Raw genomic sequence first — 18,027 nt, 5'->3', positions numbered from 1 at the left:
TCAGGTGAGCTTTTGTGACCGGTCTTTGTCCGTCTTCCGTCCGTCAGTCCGTCCGTCACACTTTTCTGGATCCTGCGATAACTTTCAAAGTTCTTAATATTATTTCATAAAACTTGAAACATGGATAGATGGCAATATGGACATTATGCACGTCATTTCATTTTGAAACATGGATAGATGGCAATATGGACATTATGCACGTCATTTCATTTTGTTCCTACGTGAACAATTATGGTTGCTATGGCAATAAATGGACAAGAAATACAGCTGAAAATGGTGGTTTTCTGGATCCTGCGATAACTATAAAAGTTCTTAATATTTTTTCATGAAACTTGAAACATGGATAGATGGCAATATGGACATTATGCACATCATTTCATTTTGTTCCTACGTAAAAAATTCTGGTTGCTATATATGGCAACAAATAATTTTAAAAAATCTGACAATGGTGGAATTTCTGACAATGGTGGATTCGGTAGGGGACTATATTGCTTGGCAATAGTCTTGTTATAACTATTGTTTGACTTATGCTTATATAAAGTAGTTTCATTTTGTTTATATTATTCAGTTGATATCGCTTATAATTACCCGATAATCCCATATAATCCAGTTTTATAGCAAATTTCGGTAAATATTTACGATAAAAGTGCTCAAGACACACACACATTCGCAATTATTCTTAAGTATCAAATACATTTTGGCATTTGTTACTATTTAAAGATGTGATGAAATAACGTCAAATAGGGGCGGTTTTTTTCCCACTGAACATGCATAAATCGCCTGACGTGATGTACATGTTTTTATACAATACAAAATATGTACTCAAACTTTCCATGTGATGTTGTACATGTCTGCATAATTTTCGTGCGCTTTTTATTGAGACAAAGGATATTTTTTGACGCTAGAATTTGTTAATGTCGCATTAGCATTAAAATTCAGAAGTGTGTTTCGGATTACAAATTTAATAAAGCTGATTTCAGAATTGAAGGAAACCTTAACATTGTATGTAATTTATTCAACGATAATTTGTTAAAGCGCATTACATGCCATATCGCTTATTAAAACGTGAAAATAATAAATATGAAAGTAGCGTAAATCTAGGTTTCTATGCTACACAAATGTACATGTAGGTGTTTATCTTTTCACTCAATCCACCGCGTACGTATGCAGCGGATTTATTCCGCGAAAGTATGTGAGGTTTAAACAGACTCGGCGTCGTTGCGCGGATCGATGCAGAGTGCCTCGGCGATACGCCGCGTGAACACTCGACATGGCCGCCGCATACTAAATTTCTGGCCATGGCATAGCTGTGGATTATGTTTGTTCCGCGTTTGCTGTACTGTATGTTGTCAACATTTACCTCGTTAAAACTCTTAGAGGCCACATGTATTGTAAAATCCTCGTGAAACATGTTCAAAACATTTGTCCCAATGATATCATTGCTGATTTCTAAACTGGGTCATATGAGTTAAAAAAGATGGCACTAGGTAAAATTAATTAAAAATCTTTTAAACACTCTAGAAGACCCATTTAATGTCCAATCTTCATGAAACTTGGTCATAAGGACATTTGTTTTTGGCTCAACTGCATGACATCCTGATGGTGAGCTTTTGAGATCACATCTACTATCCAATCTTCATGTCAGAACATTTTTTCAAATGATACATAGTATCTTGAACGAGTTTGAAACTGGGTCATGTGATTTCAAAATCTAGGTCGCTAGTTCAAAGTGAAGAAAAAGCTTGTTAACATTCTAAAGTCACATTTATTATTGAATGTTCATGAAACTGTGTCAGAAAACTTGTTCTAATGCTATCTCAGGTGAGTTCAAAAGTGTTTTTGATTTGTTGAAATCATGGCCACCAGCGGGCGGGACAGTTTTCCTTATAATTATGGCTATAGTAAATCATTCTTAACATTTTAAAAGTCAGATTTATAGTCCAATCTTCATGAAACTTTGTCAGAAGACTTGTTCTAATGATTATAATATCTGCTGAGTTCTAATAATATATAATGATATACACATACCATGTTCATGGACAAACAGGCTTCATTCAGGATAAATCATAAAATCATGAACCGAAAGTGAACTTTGAAGGATGGACTTTAAGACATATAGAAGTATTCGGTCTAACAACCAGTCAACATGATGTCTATTTTCAGGTTATGGAGCTGAATCATGTAACGATTCCTGTCATGTTGATGCCAGATGATTTCAAAGCCTACACAAAAGTTCGGGTGGACAATCATCTGTACAATAAGTAAGTATTCAGGGCTTTTTTCCTTCTGTGAGAATGGTCGTTTTTCACAAATTTGGGAAATTCGCGACTCAAATTTTCTCAATTTCAAGAAGTTCGCAACACATTTTCAAAATTTTAGAAAGTTTGCGACCAATTTTTGACAATTTTTTAACCGTTTGGGACTCATTTTTTCACAAAATGGGGGAGGGGGCCAATGCTGCTTCACAAAAGCAGGAAAAAAGCACTGGTTTCCACTTTCCACATCTTATTTCCAGTCCTCCAGCTCAGCCCTCCTGGAAGGGTGCAGCGCCTGGCACCGCAAGGTCCCACTGTCACCCATAGACTTCCACCAGGCCCTTTTTATAAATAAATAAACTGAAATTTTACAGTGAAGCAAGTCTTATTAATAAGAAAAACAAAGTTTTGAATGAAATACTTGTAATAGGAAACGAAAATATATACATAGTGATGTAAAACATGCTGTGTGGAAAATATGCCAAAGGGATAATAATTATGCGCATGCTTAAGTGCCCTTTTCTCAAATGAACATCCTCCTTTTTGAGATCCTAGTTGGAGCACTGTGTTCAGTCCAGCTCAGTTGTTAGAGTGCTGGGGCATTATGGGTTTAAATTTAAGTCCACCGACATAGGTACAGTGTTTACTGTAGTGTGGCATATGGACATGAAATTACTTCTGCCCCTATTCTTCCCGATGACAGGTTCAAGTAGGGCAGTTGTCAGCTACTGGTTAACTGGTTCAAGTAGGGCAGTTGTCAGTTACTGGTTAAATGGTTCAAGTAGGGCAGTTGTCAGTTACAGGTTAACTGGTTCAAGTAGGGCAGTTGTCAGTTACTGGTTACCTGGTTTAAGTAGGGCAGTTGTCAGTGACTGGTTCAAGAAGGGCAGTTGTCAGTTATTGTTTAACTGGTTTAAGTAGGGCAGTTATCAGTGTCAGTTACTGGTTACCTGGTTTGAGTAGGGCAGTTGTCAGTGACTGGTTCAAGAAGGGCAGTTGTCAGTTATTGTTTAACTGGTTTAAGTAGGGCAGTTATCAGTGACTGGTTAATTGGTTCAAGTAGGGCAGTTGTCAGTTACTGGCTAACTGGTTCAAGTAGGGCAGTTGTCAGTTACTGGTTAACTGGTTCAAGTAGGGCAGTTGTCAGTTACTGGCTAACTGGTTCAAGTAGGGCAGTTGTCAGTTACTGGTTAACTGGTTCAAGTAGGGCAGTTGTCAGTTACTTGTTAATTGGTTCAAGTAGGGCAGTTGTCAGTTACTGGTTAACTGGTTCAAGTAGGTCAGTTGTCAGTTACTGGTTCAAGTAGGGAAGTTGTCAGTTACTTGTTAACCTGTTTAAGTAGGGCAGTTGTCAGTGACTGGTTCAAGAAGGGCAGTTGTCAGTTATTGTTTAACTGGTTTAAGTAGGGCAGTTATCAGTGACTGGTTAATTGGTTCAAGTAGGGCAGTTGTCAGTTACTGGTTAATTGGTTCAAGTAGGGCAGTTGTCAGCTACTGGTTAACTGGTTCAAGTAGGGCAGTTGTCAGTTACCGGTTAACTGGTTCAAGTAGGGCAGTTGTCAGTTACTGGTTAACTGGTTCAAGTAGGGCAGTTGTCAGTTACTTGTTAATTGGTTCAAGTAGGGCAGTTGTCAGTTACTGGTTAACTGGTTCAAGTAGGTCAGTTGTCAGTTACTGGTTCAAGTAAGGAAGTTGTCAGTTACTTGTTAACCTGTTTAAGTAGGGCAGTTGTCAGTTGCTTGTTAATTGGTTTAAGTAGGGCAGTTGTCAGTTATTGGTTAACTTGTTCAAGTAGGGCAGTTGTCAGTTACTGGTTAACTGGTTCAAGTAGGGCAGTTGTCAGTTACTGGTTAACTGGTTCAAGTAGGTCAGTTGTCAGTTACTTGTTAACTGGCTAAAGTGGGGCAGTTGTCAGTTACTTGTTTACTGGTTCAAGTAGGGCAGTTATCAGTTACTGGTTAACTGGTTCAAGTAGGACAGTTATCAGTTACTGGTTAACTGGTTCAAGTAGGACAGTTGTAGGTTACAGGTTAACTGGTTCAAGTGGGTCAGTTGTCAGTTGCTGGTTAACTGGTTCAAGTAGGTCAGTTGTCAGTTCAGGGCTCAACATTAATGGTTGTCCTATTGCCCCTGGCAAGTTAAAGTTGGGTCCGGGCAAGTTATTTCATAATCTAGTTGTCCGCCCGGGCAAGTGCAAAAAAGAACAAAGAGCATTTAATTTAGACTTTAATCAGACTTAAATTGCTGTAATCATTTTGTTAAATGTGCAAATATAAAAAAGGTTTTGTGGTGTATCATTTTGATTTTTATGAAAAAATTAGAGCTTTACAGTTAATGTGATGTTTGGACAAGTGGCTTTATGTTCTGGGCAAGTAGATTTTCTAAGTACTTGCCCGGAAGGGCAATTTGGTTTTTAGGTTAATGTTGAGCCCTGCAGTTACTTGTTAACTGGTTCAAGTAGGGCAGTTGTCAGTTACTGGTTGTTCAAGTAGGGCAGTTGTCAGTTACTTGTTAACTAGTTCAAGTAGGGCAGTTATCAGTTACTGGTTAAGTGGTATAAGTAGGGCAGTCGTCAGTTACTGGTTAAGTGGTTCAAGTAGGGCAGTTGTCAGTTACTGGTTAACTGATTTAAGAAGGGCAGTTATCAGTTACTGGTTAAGTGGTTGAAGTAGGGCAGTTGTCAGCTACTAGTTAACTGTTTCAAGTAGGTCAGTTTTCAGTTACTGGTTAACTTGTTCAAATAGGGCAGTTGTCAGTTACTGGTTAACTGGTTCAAGTAGGGCATTTATCAGTGACTGGTTAACTGGTTCAAGTAGGGAAGTTGTCAGTTACTTGTTAACTGGTTCAAGTAGGGCAGTTGTCAGTTACTGGTTAACTGGTTCAAGTAGGTCAGTTGTCAGTTACAGGTTAACTGGTTCAAGTAGGTCAGTTATCAGTTACTGGTTAACTTTTTCAAATAGGGCAGTTGTCAGATACTGGTTAACTGGTTCAAGTAGGTCAGTTGTCAGTTACTGGTTAACTGGTTCAAGTAGGTCAGTTGTCAGTTACTGGTTATAAGTAAGTGCACTTAGTTCTTGTTGCCAACTACACACATGCTGGTAATACGGATACTTGGAGACAGTTGGCAATTTGATAACAGAGTTATCTAGAAATGGCGCAGCAGAGGCCGACATGTATCCCCACGCTGCATGTTTGACACAGGGGCCCCCCAGGGTTGGTAATGGGGTCATGCATAGTTGAGATTGACCGTATTGTCATAAGAGATGTCCAGTATAAATTTGAAGTAATTCAATGTACAAATTAAGAAGTTAATGTAAAATAACCTAAAAAATGAGTGAAAATCTATACCCTAATTTCTCCTTCTCATCCTGCTCTCCTAACAAATCTAATAATGAATCAACTTCACTGTAGTCAATTATGTACATGTCATCCTAATTGGAATGACTTATGAGATGACTGAACATGCTCTCTTATAGCCAATCTTCTTGCTACTGTTTTGGAAAAGTTATGTTTTGAGGTTAAATGGTTGACTTAATAGTAGCTTCTCAGAAATTTTCTATCGCAATCTTGAATATGTTGAATTTCATGTCTGTCTTTGATGTGCCTGTTCAAAGTCCATCTTGCTTTAAATTGTTTCTCACATTTTTCCCACACACTTTGACAGATTTTCAGTAATGTGTCTAAAATTGTAATTGCACAAATTGAAAGTTTCAGCCCTTTTATAGATTCTTGAGGCTATATTCCATGAATTTCTCATGCTTTTTATGCTTGACTGCATTCTATCTCTTCTCTCATATACAGGTGTCCCTTTGTGCCAATATTTTATCATCCCTTGTATAAACATTAGATTGAGCTAAACCATTTCACAGATGAGTTAACACAAACAATTGAATACTAAATACATCTCTGCGCCACTACTGTGTAACTCTATGCGCCACTTTGATTTATTTAATTGTTTTATATCATTTGGCAGGTTATTTACTTACCTCCCTTTAAAGATTATTACTTCCCTTGGATTTGTTGTTTTGACCTTTGACCTTGAAGGATGACCTTGACCTTAACCTTTAACCAATCAAAATGTGCAGCTCCATGAGATACACATGCATGCCAAATATCAAGTTGCTATCATCAATATTGCCAAAGTAATGGCTAATGCACCATACCGGGGGGCATAAAAATAAGTGAAAATCTCTGACCCAGCACCGCCCCAACCCCCATAACTTTTGACCCAGGGGTCAGATCAAGTTTCCGTCACTGTCACCGTCGCACATATGCTCATAGCTACCATGTATGTAAGTTTCAAGGTTCTAGTGCTAATAGTGTAGGAGGAGCAGGTGGCCAGGACGGACGGATGGACAGACGCACATCAATACAATATCCCCACTTTTTCTCCGAAAACTGTGGGGATAAAAACATGAGCCACGCGGGAAATATAAGGTTCTTAGTTAAAAACAATAAAATACATCCTTAATATTAGTTTGTGGGACATTGTACATGGTGGAGTTCATGCAGATTTTTTATGGAATTTAAAGTTCTTTTTTTATAAAATGAACTGTTTCCCGCGATTTTCTTTCTTCTAGATAAAAAGTGGTGTAACATTAATCTCCCAAAAAGGTTTATGTCTGGAAACCCAATGAACAGGGAGTAAATGCAAAAAAGCTGAAGAAATCACATCCCGCGTTTGGCTTTTTTGTTCACTGTTATCAAAGTGCCATCCGTTATCAAAGTATCCGCAGTGCCGGCATGTAGTTAAGAAAATGAGAGCAGTTTAACTGACTGCAAAGATATGACTAAAATAAGGTTGTACTTGTATAAGGCGTAATATCTGTACAAACCAGTGTGAATAAATTTAGTCAAATTTGCTGGGTCCCTTTGCAATTCGAAAAATCGTGTTGTTTCGTCTAAATTGAGAAATTAGTGATTAGTGATTTTGCTTACAAATACTTTAGAATTGAGAATAAAGAAAAGTCAATATTATTTTTACAAAGATTCAACTTATAGAGCTGGATTTGAGATGAATTACATGTTGAGACTTATTAAAAAATAATTTTTTGGGAATTTTTAGGTCCAATTTGGGTTTTTAAAAAACTTTTCTAGTGGGAATGTGTCCCCCTACTGGACCGAAATTTGAATGAAATGAAAACACAGGCCTACATGTATGTAAGACAGTGTACTTATCAATAAAATAAATGTAGATCAGCCTTCCTAAAGCACAAGTTAAACATCTTAAATATGCTAATAATATAATATCATATGATTACCGTAATCACTCTTATGTTTTCGGACACTTAAAAAAAAATTTAAAAAAATTGTGTCCGAAAACTTAGATATGAAAAAAATTCACAAAATACAGGTGTCTGAAAACTTAGAGTCGAAAATTGAAGTGTCCAAAAATAGCGTCAATTGTATCAATGACTACCGGTAATAGCATGCGCTTGTAAAATACCATGCCGTATAGTATTAATAACAGTAATATATGTTTGCACTGCATTTTAAATAATTTTAAATGCTTAATTTATTTGACAGAAAGTTAAAACAAGGTTGTACTTTGAACAACGAGTTCTAAGATGAGCATGTGATGTACCGATACTCGCTAGTATGAACCTGTAATTAACGCAATAAAAAAAGCAAACTATGAATTATTTGTTTGTTCATTTCCGATTGTTGTTGTCTAACACCTTCCATTGTTCGTAAAACTTGCAATAGGGTGCATCACACTTTGAAGAGTTTAGTATTTGGCACAGTTATTTTACTGAGAAGGGTTAGTACCATTGCGGTAGATAATTGAACTGTTAATTGGCACTACCCCTGGTTATTGGCATAACGAGTATGCTATTGGGCAAAACCATTGTTTAATACCGGTTTAAAAGGTTATTTACCCAATAACGAAAATATAATGGTCGTTGTTAATGTTAATCTGGTTGTAAAACCCCATGATCGAAGTGTCATAAAATATGGGAAACAGGACCGAAATTTGGTAAATGAGCGCAGTAAAATATACTGTCCAAAAACTTAGAGACATTAATTATGAACGAAAAATTAATCGTGTGTCCGAAAATTAAGAGTCACGAAAAATAATTATTTTTGCTAAAAAAAGGGGTGTCCGAAAACTTAGTGTCCGAAAACATAGAGTAATTACGGTATGTGTCTTACATTTTCTTAATTTGTTATAATGCTTTTCAGTGTAGACTTGGAAACAGGGTATAGTTATACTGCAACTCTTGAATTTGTATTTTAGTTGTTCTTGTCTGTTTGCTGTTTTGGATTATTTTTGATTTTAGATTATTTTTTTCTTCCAGGGCTTTTCTCTGGTAATATTACCTATACCTATATATATGCATGTATATAATTATATGTATCAATTAAATGGATTTTACATTGTCAGACTCTTTACTTCTGTACTTAACAACTATATTGCCAAACATCTGAAAGTCAAACCATTACAACATTAGAAATTTGGGACTTGATGTGGGGAAAAGATATTTTTTTGCTTTTGGGAATGTTAACAAATAAGAAGTGCAAAATCTGCACAAAAAGCCCTTTTTTTCAAATATGCCCTTAAAGCGCTATATGTCTGTTATGACAGCAGAAAAATTGAAGAAAATAATAATAAATGTTTGTTATCTTACCAGCAGGGATCATATTTTCCCGCAACATCAATCGGTCCGGATATAAATGGGGAAAAGTATCCGAAAATGTATATCCGAAAACATGACAAATTACGTTAAAATATATACCATTGGTTTTGCCATTCAAGGTGGTATAATACATGTACAAGTAAAATTCCCTAAGGCATTTTTTTTAAACGGAACGAAATTTCTCAACTGGTTTTATCATTTGGTATTTCATTGTTGTTTCGTGTGCTGTTTTATCAGACTTTTTTCATCGTTGTCAATATTATTAATCTGTGTAAGTCTATACCGATGTTTTAAATTGTTGTCGACTCGATAATAGCTTAAAAACATGCATTGAACCGAACAAATGTCTGTGCGTAGGTTGGCTACTGACAACAACAAACCAAATAATTAAGAAATAATTTGTTGTCAAATAACCCACGGCCGATAGTTTAGATGCGTAGGGATTTATTCACGAGAGCGAAGCATTTGAAACCACCCATCTAATTTTCCGGTCGTGAGTTATTCAACAACAAAGTACAAAGTACACGAATTATTTCGATTCTAACACGGTTTTACTAAAGATTTATTCAATGTATATTATTTTTCTTGTGTACTGTTTTATATGAAGTTCCGCCCATAAAAATAACTTTCGGCTGTTCTGTCGATCAGATCCGCGACTTTCATTCATAATTATATTAACGGATTATTACGCTGGTGGAAAATGTATCGACATGTTTTGTTTAGTTACAGAGCGTGCATTCAGACGCGTCTTTTCGGATTCTTGGTCTGACGTGCAATAAACCGGTCCTGACCGGTTTAGTGACTGCAGCGAATGGTTTATCGCACCTAATCGATATAAGAATATCATTGGGGTGTGTTAGCATGTACACTGTGTAATCGATTTCATGACATGGGAATATTAATAGCAAACAGAATCGGACCGACTGTTTGGGATTTTCAATCGGTCTTTCATGACCTCAATCGGTCTAGGACCGACAAAACCGAAAAAAATATGATCCCTGCTTACCAGTAAGTGTTCACTGTGTTTTATTAAGTTTGATTTTCCTTGAATCATTCAAAAACATACTTGTTTTTTATGTCCCCGGTAGGGTGGCATATAGCAGTTAAACTGTCTGTCAGTCAGTCAGACAGTCAGTCTGTCTGTCCGAAAACTTTAACATTGGCCATAACTTTTGCAATATTGAATATTAGCAGCTTGATATTTGGCATGCATGTGTATCTCATAGAGTCGACATTTTGGGTGGTGAAAGGTCAAGGTCATCCTTCAAGGTAAAAACAAACAAATCCAAGAGAAGTAACAAGCTTTAAACTAAAGGGAGATAATTGCTATTTATCATTTGGCAGGTCAATTTTACAATGGAAGTAATATTTTTTAAAGGGATATAATGACATTTTTTTTTTATCAAAGCGGCGCTCTAGGGGGCGTTGTGTTTCTGACAAACACATCTCTTGCTTATACTTGTTCTCTGTTCAATTGTCATGTCATACTTCAGTTTTAAATGCCTTCATTTAAAGTTTAAAATATTTAATATAAGTAAGTGTCAGTAGGTTTTCAAGATGATTTTGTAAGATTAACTAGGTTTTCATTTGTTTAGGTTGGTCTTCCTTTTTAAGTTTAATTTTGTCATGTTTTTAGTTTTTATGAGACTAGCTCTGTGGAAAGGAGGTTTTATGCATATTTGTAAACTGTCGTCCCAGATCAGCCTGTGCAGTTCTGCACAATCAAATCAGGGAAGACACTTTCCGCCTTAACTGGATTCTCGTCAAAAATTAAAGTCTTCCTTTAAACCAAAATTTTCATAAACCCTTTCAGTGCTGGAACCGAATTTTAAAGGCTTTTGCAAACAGTTTGGATCCTGATTAGACGCCACAAAACGTGCTGTCTCATCAGGATCCAAACTGTTTGCTATTCTTATAGTATTCTTTGAAAAAAATCGAAGAAAATGCTAATTTTAGAAATTCAGCAGACAACATTTGAGCAGACAACAAATTTCCCAGAATGCAAAGGGTTAAGTGGAAAGTGCCCTCACTGATTAGCCTGTGCTAATTGCTTAATCTAATGTGGGACAACACTTTAAGCATATGCATTCACCCCCCTTTTCACAAAGCGAGGCTCACTGAAATGTAAATTAATGTACAATACTTATTGTAATTGCTTTAATCCTTAATTTTAGGGAGAACATGCCAAGTCATTTCAAAATAAAGGAGTACTGCCCAATTGTGTTCAGAAATCTACGGGAGCGCTTCGGAATCGATGATCAAGACTATATGGTGAGCATATGCTGAATATTACTGTGTATTTTATTATTGAATATAAGTTTAACAAGTGTTTTTGAGAGCCAATATATTCTGTATATTTCTCTGTATGTTATTATTGTATGTAGGTTCAGTGATTTTTTTTTCCCAATTGGGAAAAAAAATGGTACCAGCCCAATTGGTAAAAAATAACAAGAAATTGGAAATCATATCGTTAACTCTTCACATTCGGAAATTGGTTCATTCATTTTTTTTTCTCCCAAATACTTTAAAATTAATAACTCAATGTTGTCAAATTGTCAATATTATATTTACTTACTTAGGTTCAAGCCATAGGGCTGCATAGGGAAACTAACGAAATCTTGCATTTCATTTATAAATTAAAAAAAAAAAATCTTTTTTGGAAACCTTCACTTGGGAATTTCTCCATTTTGGGAATGTGCCGTTTTCAGGTACTTTATAAAGAAGGAAAAATTCGCTGAAGTTTAACAAATGTTTTCAAGAGCCTATATATGTTGTATATTTCTGTGTATATAAATCTTGTATATAAGTTGAATAAGTGTTTCTTAGAGCCAATATATCCTGTTAAGTGTTTATTTCTGTGTATGTTATTATTGTATGTACGTTGATCAAGTGTTTTTGGGAGCCTTTAGTCAAGTTTCACATTCCCGCGTTTAAGAATTATCACAAGACATTAATTGATTGTTGAATCCAATATGAATCCAAAGTTCCCATGAAACAAGTGTATAAAGATCCTTGAATTAAAAATGACTTGAAATTTTCAGAAGTCATCCTGACAAAAACATATATGCATTCAAATTGTTAAAAGCTTTTAAGAAAAAGGCATGTTTCAAAAAAACAAACAATGGATATTGTTATTTTCTTTTTTACGATTTTAAAAATGGGACAAATGTCCTTAAGGTGCAAATTAATATTTTCAAGTAAGTATGTAATAACTGAAGGCCTGACTGATAAAAAGGATTTTCTCTGGCAAAATAATTCCAGGTAATTGGGTAAAGTAAAAACAAATGTAACATTCAGCTAAATTTGGCGGAAACATGTGTTTGTGTAAGTAAGGTTACATGTACATAAAAGGTACTTTCCAAATTGACGAACAACTACAAAATTCCCAATTGCCATCTAAAAAATTCCCCGAAAGAGGAACAATTTTGTCAATTTAGTTCCAAAAGTTATTTACCTGCAAGTGAACAAATGAAAACGCAATTTTTCCCAGTCTAAAGGGACCAGGGCCCATTTTCAAAATGGGGATTGAACAAAATCAGGGGTAGTAATACCTATTTACCCAAATAACTTGGATGTTACAGTCCAGTGCCTTCTCACTTGCATCTGCCAGGTTTTAAGACCGTTATCAGGTTGCGTCAAGGAATAAAGAAAAGCAGGTTGATTTCTCTTTTTTTTTAAATCTAAGTGTCCGAAAATTTAGACTCATTTATTATTGCGAAAAATGTGGGTGTCTGATTCAATGTTGTCATACAGAATAATTATTTTTGGCTTAAACAGAGGGTGTCTGAATATTAAAGTGTCCGAAAACAGAAATTAATTATGTTAGAAGGATCGTAAAATGTATTATACAAACAGTTATTTATGACCTCAGCTAAATTGTAAAAATACACACATCTTCCATACATATCCAGCATATTGATTGAACAAAATGATAGTCTATGGGCAAATTTCGCATGTTGTTTAGCAGATGCCTGTCTCTTGGGACCTGCTTAATTTGTATTTCATACAGGTCTCTGTCTAGTCATATTGACACCAGGGTTAACTCTTTCAGTGCTGGAACCGAATTTCGAAGGCCTTTGCAAACAGTTTGGATCCAGATGAGACGCCACAGAACAGGGCGTCTCATCAGGATCTAAACTGTTTGCTATTCTGATAGTGTTCTTTGAAGAAAAAAAATGAAGAAAATGCTAATTTTAGAAATTCAGCAGACAACATTTTAGCAGACGACAAATTTCCCAGCATGCAAAGGGTTAGGGTTTACTTGTCTTACTGTGGCAATTGCCAAGTCAGTGGATGGTTAGGCATTTTAACTTTCAACTTGAGATCTATCTTTTGCTCAATTGCGTTCTTCTTTCAATATTTTCATACGTTGATATACAAGTATAACCCTTTTCCACTCAGAGGCAAAGTGAAAATGGCTATGTGCAAACAGCATAAAACCAGAACAGTCTGCGAGTAACTAAGTCTGTTCAGGTTTATTAACATGTTAAACACATATGTTTTTTTGTTGTAGTAAGCATGTGTAGATGTAGATTCTATAAAAAAAAAATATGTCTAGATAAACTTAGCTCTTATTTTTATTTTATTGCATAATGTTTTAAATATTAAAATAAAAAAATTCTGAAAAGCATGCAGAATTAAATGACCATCAAAATCTATTGCATTCAGGTTTGTTTGTGTGAATCATGAAGATTTTTTTGTTACTCTTCCCTTTTAATGTTCACCATAAGGAATACACCACCAAAATAATATCATGTAAACAAATCTACATATGTTGTAAAATTATGTATTTTTGATGTAAATAAGTCCATATGTTTGATTGTAACCACAATCATTCATTATACATTAAGCCTCCTTTTGTACATTTTGTTCTTTTGCTCATATATTATATGTTTGTGTTGAATTTGCTGAATTGTTTGTGCTCCAAAATGCAGAATTTAAAAGTTATGATTATTGTATTTTATACATTATGCAAAGATACCTGTTTTATGATTCATATGTTAAAGCACTTTTGTCATTGGTATAACCATGGATAATCTAAAATTAATCTCATACAACTGTAGGGGCCTAAATAACACTAAAAAACGTAGAGATGTCTTTGATTTTTTAAAAACAAAACAAGCACACATTTATTGTCTCCAAGACTGTCATTTTACTCCTGATATGAAAAATAGAATATATTCAGAATGGGATGGAGACTGTTTTTTTAGTTTTGGGCAATCAAATTCAAGAGGAATTTGCGTTTTGTTTAAAAAAAACTTACCAATCACAGTGAATAAAATTGAAAATGACTCTCTTGGAAACTACTTACTTTTAGATTTGACATATATGACAAACAGTTTTACCTTATGTACATTATACGGGCCCAATAAAGATACGCCCACTTTTTTTACAGACCTCTTTAAAAAAATAACAGATTTTAATACTGATAAATATATAATATGTGGAGACTTTAATTGTGTATTAGATGTAAACTTGGATTATCAAAATTATGCATCCATTAACAATAATAAAAATGCAAGAAATACACTGCAATCTATTATAAGAGATAACAATATAATTGATACTTTCAGATATCTAAATGGCACTATCCAACAATATACATGGAGACGGTTAACACCATTACAACAGGCTAGACTTGATTTTTTCCTTACTTCAAATAATCTGTCATCCAAAATTAGAAAATCTACTATTGATTCATGTTATAAGTCAGATCATTCCATCATTGACCTAGAAATAATTTTTGAGGATGTAGCACATGGAAAAGGGCTATGGAAATTCAACAATTCACTCTTAAAGGACATTGACTATTTAAACTGCATTAATACTTTGATAGAAAATATTAAACTACAGTACTGTATACCTATCTACAACATAGAAAACATAGAAAATATTCACAATAGCACCATACAGTTTGTCATCAATGACCAATTATTTCTTGAAACATTACTTATGGAAATAAGAGGAAAAACTATTTCTTTTTCATCATATAAAGCTAAACAGAACAAAAACCATGAATCAAATCTAATTAAGAAAATTGATATACTTCAAAAATCATTAACTGAAACTAATTCTGACCAACTCCGTGAGCTACAAAATGAATTAGAAAATGTGAGGGAAAGTAAACTTAAAGGATCTCTTATTCGTTCTAGAGCTAAATGGATGGAAGATGGAGAAAAACCCACAAAATACTTTTGCTCGCTCGAATCTAATCATTATACAAATAAGTCTATACCTTTTATTGAATTAGAAAACGGGGCTAAGTTAACAGAGCAAAACGATATTTTAAAAGAAGCTGTTTCATTTTATAAAACATTATACAATAAAAATGACAACGAAATAAAATACGATATTAATGCTGATCTATGTAATATTAATATACCTAAATTAAATAAAGTGCAATCTGACTCATTAGAAGGACTGCTGAATATTGAAGAAGTATCAATAACACTTAAAAATATGAAACATGATAAAAGTCCAGGTTCTGATGGATTCACTGCGGAATTCTTTAAGGTTTTTTGGAGTAAGTTAGGCCACTTCATAGTGAGAAGTCTAAATTATGCTTTTATTACAAATTCCTTGTCCATAACACAAAAACATGGAATTATTACTTGTGTTCCAAAAGAAAACAAACCGAGATGTTACCTGAAAAACTTACGACCATTGACATTATTAAATGTAGTTTACAAACTAGCATCGGGTTCCATTTCAAATAGATTAAAGACAGTACTTGATATTTTAATTTCCAAAGATCAGACAGGTTTCATTAAAGGTCGATTTATTGGTGAAAACACCAGATTACTTTACGATATATTGAAATATGCTGAAGATAATAATTTACCTGGGTTACTTATGACAATCGACTTTGAAAAAGCGTTCGATACTTTGTCCTTCCAGTTTATAGAAACAACTATTAGATTTTTTAATTTCGGACCAATGTTTCAAAAATGGATATTTATGTTCTTGTATAATACCATGGCCTCCATACAAATAAATGGATTCTTGTCAGATACTTTTTGTATAGAAAGGGGATGTCGTCAAGGAGACCCAATCAGCGCTTACATTTTTATTATTTGTGCAGAAATTCTTGCTATTAAAATAAGGGAAAGCAAAGAAATTAAAGGTATAACTATAAATGACCTACAATATAAAATATCACAATTTGCGGATGATACATCTTTATTTCTGGACGGATCAGAATCATCTCTTAATTCTACATTAGATATGCTTCATGAATTTTCATTATACTCTGGACTTAACATAAACTATGAAAAAACTAATTTAATTTGGATAGGCTCTATGAAATATAGTACTAGATCAATAAAAACTAAATACAAACTGACATGGGGAGCTACTACCTTTAAGGTTCTTGGAATAATGTTTGATATTAATTTAGACAAAATGGTAATGACAAATTTTGAAAACAAAATCGAAAGTATTAAAAGATCAATAAGTCATTGGAATCGCAGAAATATTACTCCTCTAGGAAAGATAACCATTGTTAAATCATTATTTCTACCTTTACTTATTCATCTATTTGTATCACTACCAACTCCAAGCGTAGACACTATGAAAACAATAAATCAATACTTTTATGACTTCATTTGGGCAGGACCGAGCAAAATTAAAAAAACAGTAATTGTTAAAGATTATAATGAAGGTGGATTAAATATGATAGATATATGTTCTTTTGAAAATTACATGAAAATAACATGGCTTAAAAGAATAGTGTCAGGAGAAGGAAATTGTTATGCACTGGCTAAATCGTTAATAGATTTTAAAATATTATTCAATACTGGTAAAATGTATGCCGAAAAAATATGTTTACACTTGAGAAATAAATTTTGGCTTGATGTTTTGAAAAACTATATATTGTATATTGAAAAGCTGCCAATATTAAATTGTGATGATATTTTAGATATGCCTCTTTTTTATAATCATAATTTTAAAATTAGCAATAGCTTTATCTATATTAAATGTCTATATGAAAGAGGCATTCGGTTTGTGAGAGACATAATGATAGAAAGAAACTGCTTCATTTCCAAAGAATCTTTGGATACACAACTTGGAACAAATGTAAACTTCCTATTGTACCAAGGATTAATAAACGTAATAAAGAAATACATTGACAAATTTGAAGACCTGCCAAATTTTGACAAAAACACTAAAGGACCCATATTACCAACTTACATAAAAAAAATATTAACCAGTCCGAAAGAAGAGAAACATATTTATAAAACATTAATTCAAAACAATGACATTCCAGCTTGTAACACTAAATGGAACTCAGAATTTTTAAATATTGATTGGAAAAAAGTGCATGGACTTGTTTTCAATCTAACTAAGGAAACATATATCAGATGGCTCCAGTACAGAATAGTCCACAGAATATTGGGAACAAAATCCCTAATGTTCAAAATGAAAATTGCTACAAATAATCTATGTACATTCTGTAATTTGGAAGTTGAAAATATAATTCACTTGTTCTGGAACTGTCCATATACCCAAGAAATTATTAAATTTGTTGTCGATATTGTTCGTAGAAGTAGACCAAGCATACATATTCCCATTACATGTCAGGATCTAGTACTTGGAATTATTAATCCAAAAATGAATGATTTAAATATAGTTTGCCTAGAGCTTAAACGGTATATCTTTCATTGTCAAAGAAAAAACAGAATCCCCTCAAAGTACGGACTTGTAAACAGAATGAAACAAACTTTTGAAATTTACAAAAGCACAATTAAATCAAATGAAGAATTAAAAATATGGTCCCTTGTGAAAATATTTACTGACATCACATATAATGACATAACTAACCATAACACATAATTCAACTAATACATATGAATTTGTTTTGTTGTTCTTGTAAACTCTGCATTATCAGCTTGCGTATATAATGCAATTCAGCACCCATACTAATTTTTTTTTTTTTTTTTTTCTAATGTGCAATTTTTTATGTTAAATGATATGTACATACTTATATTCAACACTAATTTAGTTTGTATTGAACAAACTAGTGTATGTTGTTGTTGTTACATACTTGTACTATAACTCAATTATAATTGTATATGAATGTATGTTTGAATTTAATTACCAAATTGCTATACATGAACTACTTTGTTATATGAAAT

The 18,027-nt window shown here is 33.8% G+C and overlaps 1 protein-coding gene across 2 annotated transcripts in view; it reads left to right on the top strand.

Moving 5' to 3' along the window:
- Nucleotides 1-18,027, top strand: part of LOC127854822 (phosphatidylinositol 5-phosphate 4-kinase type-2 alpha-like) — a 47,440-nt gene that overhangs the window by 3,688 nt on the left and 25,725 nt on the right. The window contains exons 2-4 of one of the 2 annotated variants that reach the window (XM_052389888.1): nucleotides 2,164-2,261; nucleotides 8,439-8,456; nucleotides 11,068-11,164. In XM_052389888.1, coding sequence (XP_052245848.1) covers nucleotides 2,164-2,261; nucleotides 8,439-8,456; nucleotides 11,068-11,164 — 213 coding nt within the window. The remainder of the gene's footprint in view (nucleotides 1-2,163; nucleotides 2,262-8,438; nucleotides 8,457-11,067; nucleotides 11,165-18,027) is intronic. The other variant, XM_052389889.1, reaches the window with a different exon arrangement.

The sequence above is a fragment of the Dreissena polymorpha genome, chromosome 13 (genome assembly GCF_020536995.1).
Source record: "Dreissena polymorpha isolate Duluth1 chromosome 13, UMN_Dpol_1.0, whole genome shotgun sequence".
NCBI lineage: Eukaryota > Metazoa > Mollusca > Bivalvia > Myida > Dreissenidae > Dreissena > Dreissena polymorpha.
The sequence above is the reverse complement of the archived record's forward strand: the minus strand, read 5'-3'. Positions and strand labels throughout refer to the sequence as shown.